General features: G+C 54.9%; 1 protein-coding gene across 1 annotated transcript in view; it reads left to right on the top strand.

Moving 5' to 3' along the window:
* Nucleotides 1–739: 739 nt before the first annotated feature.
* DHX30 (DExH-box helicase 30) overlaps nt 740–6,238 on the top strand; it is a 95,686-nt gene continuing 90,187 nt past the window's right edge. The window contains exon 1 of the mRNA XM_063924575.1: nt 740–995. Within this exon, the coding sequence (XP_063780645.1) occupies nt 836–995 (160 nt within the window). The 5' untranslated portion in view covers nt 740–835. The remainder of the gene's footprint in view (nt 996–6,238) is intronic.

The raw sequence follows: 6,238 nt of genomic DNA, 5'->3' as shown, positions 1-6,238 counted from the left end.
GTCTGTGGTGACTAACCTCCAGTCCCATAAACGGGCAACCGGCACAGAGATATTTGGAGTCCAAACACCAGAGAACTCTGTATGTATAGTATATGGTGCACCTACCTCATACCCTCCAGCTGCACCTTTTTGGCAGGTACAGTATATTTTTTTTATGGTCTGTACCGATTTGTGGCTCTCCAAACTTCCATTGAAAGTATATGAAAAGCGGCCCCCTTTACCCGTGGCCACGCCCCCTTCCCTGATATGTACTGATTTGTGGGGGTCATTCCGAGTTGATCGTAGCTACGATCGTTAACTCAGACATGCGGGGGGACGCCCAGCACAGGGCTTGTCCGCCCCGCATGTCAGTGCCGCCCCCCCCCCCCCTCCCCCGCACAAATGCAAAAGCAACTCCCGGCCAGCGCAGCTCTTGCGGCTGGCCAGGAGTTGAGACGTCACGCAGCCGCCGCGGCCCGTCCCCCCAACAGTCCGGCCACGCCTGCATTGACAGGACCGCTTTCTCTCCCGCCCCCTCCCGCCTAGTGACCGCCTCTGTCTCAGAGGCGATCGCTAGGTAACGATAGCTGCCATGCGCCGGCGCACTGCGGCGCAGGCGCAGTTCCGACCCAATCGCTGCGCTGCGACAAATGGTAGCGAGCAATCGGGTCGGAATGACCCCCTGTATGTGTAAAACGTTGGAGGGTATGTTACCTGTGAGCGTGCGTGTATATGGTGCACCTAGCTGTGCTCCTGCACTATGAGCTGCAGTTCCCCGGGCCGCCGCTGACCTCCGGATGGCGCTGCGGCAGAGTCAGGCGTGCTGTGTCTCACCACGCTCTCTCTTCCCATAGACATGGCGGCGCAGGCGGTTGTCATGCCGCTGCTACGGCGGCTGCTATGCCGGGTACCGGGGAGGCAGGTTCGCCCTCTGTGCTTTGGCACATACAGAGTGAACCACCTGCGGGGAGAGGACGAGGAGCCGGCAGAGAAGCCCGGCGCGGATATAGGACGAGGTGAGCAGTCTCCTACTCTTCCCGTGACCTACACACCCTCCCGGCTCTCATGTCTCCCCTGCCCTGCACACCCGAGCCCCTCAGGTGTCAGTGACCTCTGCCCTGCGCACCCCAGCCCCTCAGGTGTCAGTGACCTCTGCCCTGCGCACCCCAGCCCCTCAGGTGTCAGTGACCTCTGCCCTGCGCACCCCAGCCCCTCAGGTGTCAGTGACCTCTGCCCTGCGCACCCCAGCCCCTCAGGTGTCAGTGACCTCTGCCCTGCGCACCACCTGAGGGTGTCAGTGACCTCTGCCCTGCGCACCCCAGCCCCTCAGGTGGCAGTGACCTCTGCCCTGCGCACCTCAGGTGTCAGTGACCTCTGCCCTGCACACCCCAGCCCCTCAGGTGTCAGTGACCTCTGCCCTGCGCACCCCTGCCCTGCACACCCCAGCCCCTCAGGTGTCAGTGACCTCTGCCCTGCGCACCCCAGCCCCTCAGGTGTCAGTGACCTCTGCCCTTCGCACCCCAGCCCCTCAGGTGTCAGTGACCTCTGCCCTGCGCACCTCAGCCCCTCAGGTGTCAGTGACCTCTGCCCTGCGCACCCCATCCCCTCAGGTGCCAGTGACCTCTGCCCTGCTCACCCCAGCCCCTCAGGTGTCAGTGACCTCTGCCCTGCGCACCCCAGCCCCTCAGGTGTCACGGTCACCTCTGCCCTGCGCACCCCAGCCCCTCAGGTGTCAGTGACCTCTGCCCTGCGCACCCCAGCCCCTCAGGTGTCACGGTCACCTCTGCCCTGCGCACCCCAGCCCCTCAGGTGTCAGTGACCTCTGCCCTGCGCACCCCAGCCCCTCAGGTGTCAGTCACCTCTGCCCTGCGCACCTCAGCCCCTCAGGTGTCAGTGACCTCTGCCCTGCGCACCTCAGCCCCTCAGGTGTCAGTGACCTCTGCCCTGAGGCACTTCAACCGCTAAGTTATCAGTGGCTTCTGCCCTGAGGTGTCAGTCACCTCTGCCCTGCGCACCCCTCCTTCCTCAGGTGTCAGTCAGCTCTGCCCTGCGCACCCCTCCTTCCTCAGGTGTCAGTCAGCTCTGCCCTGCGCACCCCTCCTTCCTCAGGTGTCAGTCACCTCTGCCCTGCGCACCCCTCCTTCCTCAGGTGTCAGTCACCTCTGCCCTGCGCACCCCTCCTTCCTCAGGTGTCAGTCACCTCTGCCCTGCGCACCCCTCCTTCCTCAGGTGTCAGTCACCTCTGCCCACCCCTCCTTCCTCAGGTGTCAGTGACCTCTGCCCTGAGGCACCTCTACCCCTCAGGTGTCAGTGACCTCTGCCCTGAGGCACCTCTACCCCTCAGGTGTCCGTGACCTCTGCTGTGTAGCTTTCCTTTCCCTCTGCTGTGGGTGACCTCTGCCCTGCTGCAACCCTCCTCCTCTGATGTCGGTGACCTCTGCCCTGCCGAAACCCCCACCTCCGGTGTCGTGACCCCTGCGTTCCAGCGTCCCTCCCCTTGGGTCTCCTGGTCCCTCCACCTTGGTTGGGGTTGCCTCTGACTTTTCATGCAGTGATATTATCCAGTAACGTGTCAGAAAACATGGGGCGGTTATAATATTATTTATACATTGATTTCCAGCCTGACAGAATACGCTGACACATTTTACCCTTTGTGATGCTCCGTACATTCACAGTGTTCCTTTTATCACCAGAGTAACATTGATGTAACATACATTTCTCTATCGTCCTAGTGGATGCTGGGGTTCCTGAAAGGACCATGGGGAATAGCGGCTCCGCAGGAGACAGGGCACAAAAAGTAAAGCTTTAGGATCAGGTGGTGTGCACTGGCTCCTCCCCCTATGACCCTCCTCCAAGCCTCAGTTAGGTTTTTGTGCCCGGCCGAGAAGGGTGCAATCTAGGTGGCTCTCCTAAAGAGCTGCTTAGAAAAGTTTAGCTTAGGTTTTTTATTTTACAGTGAGTCCTGCTGGCAACAGGATCACTGCATCGAGGGACTTAGGGGAGAAGAAGTGAACTCACCTGCGTGCAGGATGGATTGGCTTCTTTGGCTACTGGACATTAGCTCCAGAGGGACGATCACAGGTACAGCCTGGATGGTCACCGGAGCCTCGCCGCCGGCCCCCTTGCAGATGCTGAAAAGAGAAGAAGGTCCAGAATCGGCGGCAGAAGACTCCTCAGTCTTCTTAAGGTAGCGCACAGCACTGCAGCTGTGCGCCATTGCTCTCAGCACACTTCACACGGCAGTCACTGAGGGTGCAGGGCGCTGGGGGGGGGGGCGCCCTGGGCAGCAATGAAAATCCTTTTTTTGGCAAAAAATACCTCACATATAGCCTCCGGGGCTATATGGAGATATTTAACCCCTGCCAGAATCCATTTTTAAGCGGGAGACGAGCCCGCCGAAAAGGGGGCGGGGCCTATCTCCTCAGCACACAGCGCCATTTCCTCACACAGTTCCGCTGGTCAGGAAGGCTCCCAGGCTCTCCCCTGCACTGCACTACAGAAACAGGGTTAAATCAAGAGAGGGGGGGCAAAATTTGGTGAAATTGTGATTTTATAAAAGCAGCTATAAGGGAGCACTTATTATAAGGCTATCCCTGTAAAATATAGCGCTTTGGTGTGTGCTGGCAAACTCTCCCTCTGTCTCCCCAAGGGGCTAGTGGGGTCCTGTCCTCTATCAGAGCATTCCCTGTGTGTGTGTGCTATATGTCGGTACGTGTGTGTCGACATGTATGAGGACGATGTTGGTGAGGAGGCGGAGCAAATTGCCTGTAATGGTGATGTCACTCTCTAGGGAGTCGACACCGGAATGGATGGCTTATTTATGGAATTACGTGATAATGTCAACACGCTGCAAGGTCGGTTGGCGACATGAGACGGCTGGCAAACAAATTAGTACCTGTCCAGGCGTCTCAAACACCGTCAGGGGCGTTAAAACGTCCTTTTACCTCAGTCGGTCGACAGACACAGACACGGACACTGATTTCAGTGTCGACGGTGAAGAAACAAACGTATTTCCCTTTAGGGCCACACGTTACTTGTTAAGGGCAATGAAGGAGGTGTTACATATTTCTGATACTACAAGTACCACAAAAGAGGGTATTATGTGGGATGTGAAAAAACTACCTGTAGTTTTTCCTGAATCAGATAAATTAAATGAAGTGTGTGATGATGCGTGGGTTCCCCCCGATAGAAAATTATTGGCGGTATACCCTTTCCCGCCAGAAGTTAGGGCGCGGTGGGAAACACCCCTTAGGGTGGATAAGGCGCTCACACGCTTATCAAAACAAGTGGCGGTACCGTCTATAGATAGGGCCGTCCTCAAGGAGCCAGCTGACAGGAGGCTGGAAAATATCATAAAAAGTATATACACACATACTGGTGTTATACTGCGACCAGCGATCGCCTCAGCCTGGATGTGCAGAGCTGGGGTGGCTTGGTCGGATTCCCTGACTAAAAATATTGATACCCTTGACAGGGACAGTATTTTATTGACTATAGAGCATTTAAAGGATGCATTTCTATATATACGAGATGCACAGAGGGATATTTGCACTCTGGCATCAAGAGTAAGTGCGATGTCCATATCTGCCAGAAGATGTTTATGGACACGACAGTGGTCAGGTGATGCAGATTCCAAACGGCACAAAGGTGTATTGCCGTATAAAGGAAGAGGAGTTATTTGGGGTCGGTCCATCGGACCTGGTGGCCACGGCAACTGCTGGAAAATCCACCGTTTTTACCCTAAGTCACATCTCTGCAGAAAAAGACACCGTCTTTTCAGCCTCAGTCCTTTCGTCCCTATAAGAGTCATATCTGCCCAGGGATAGAGGAAAGGGAAGAAGACTGCAGCAGGCAGCCCATTCCCAGGAACAGAAGCCTTCCACCGCTTCTGCCAAGCTCTCAGCATGACGCTGGGACCGTACAGGACCCCTGGATCCTACAAGTAGTATCCCAGGGGTACAGATTGGAATGTCGAGACGTTTCCCCCTCGCAGGCTCCTGAAGTCTACTTTACCAAGGTCTCCCTCCGACAAGGAGGCAGTATGGGAAACAATTCACAAGCTGTATTCCCAGCAGGTGATAATCAAATTACCCCTCCTACAACAAGGAAAGGGGTATTATTCCACACTATATTGTGGTACTGAAGCCAGAAGGCTAGGTGAGACCTATTCTAAATCTAAAAAATTTGAACACTTACAAAGGTTCAAATCAAGATGGAGTCACTCAGAGCAGTGATAACGAACCAGGAAGAAGGGGACTATATAGTGTCCCGGGACATCAGGGATGCTTACCTCCATGTCCCAAATTTGCCCTTCTCACTAAGGGTACTTCAGGTTCGTGGTACAGAACTGTCACTATCAGTTTCAGACGCTGCCGTTTGGATTGTCCACGGCACCCCGGGTCTTTACCAAGGTAATGGCCGAAATGATGATTCTTCTTCGAAGAAAAGGCGTCTTAATTATCCCTTACTTGGACGATCTCCTGATAAGGGCAAAGTCCAGGGAACAGTTGGAGGTCGGAGTAGCACTATCTCGGATACTGCTACAACAGCACGGGTGGATTCTAAATATTCCAAAATCGCAGCTGATCCCGACGACACGTCTGCTGTGCCTAGGGATGATTCTGGACACAGTCCAGAAAAAGGTGTTTCTCCCGGAAGAGAAAGCCAGGGAGTTATCCGAGCTAGTCAGGAACCTCCTAAAACCAGGAAAAGTGTCAGTGCATCATTGCACAAGGGTCCTGGTAAAAATGGTGGCTTCCTACGAAGCAATTCCATTCGGCAGATTTCACGCAAGAACTTTTCAGTGGGATCTGCTGGACAAATGGTCCGGATCGCATCTTCAGATGCATCAGCGGATAACCCTATATCCAAGGACAAGGGTGTCTCTCCTGTGGTGGTTACAGAGTGCTCATCTTCTAGAGGGCCGCAGATTCGGCATTCAGGATTGGATGCTGGTGACCACGGAGGCCAGCCCGAGAGGCTGGGGAGCAGTCACACAAGGAAAAAATTTCCAGGGAGTGTGATCAAGTCTGGAGACTTTTCTCCACATAAATATACTGGAGCTAAGGGTAATTTTATAATGCTCTAAGCTTAGCAAGACCTCTGCTTCAAGGTCAGCCGGTATTGATCCAGTGGGAAAAACATCACGGCAGTCGCCCACGTAAACAGACAGGGCGGCACAAGAAGCAGGAGGGCAATGGCAAAAACTGCAAGGACTTTTCGCTGGGCGGAAAATCATGTGATAGCACTGTCAGCAGTG

The sequence above is a fragment of the Pseudophryne corroboree genome, chromosome 5 (genome assembly GCF_028390025.1).
Source record: "Pseudophryne corroboree isolate aPseCor3 chromosome 5, aPseCor3.hap2, whole genome shotgun sequence".
Lineage (NCBI taxonomy): Eukaryota > Metazoa > Chordata > Amphibia > Anura > Myobatrachidae > Pseudophryne > Pseudophryne corroboree.
Note: the sequence above shows the minus strand (reverse complement) of the source record. Positions and strands in the feature narration are given on the sequence as shown.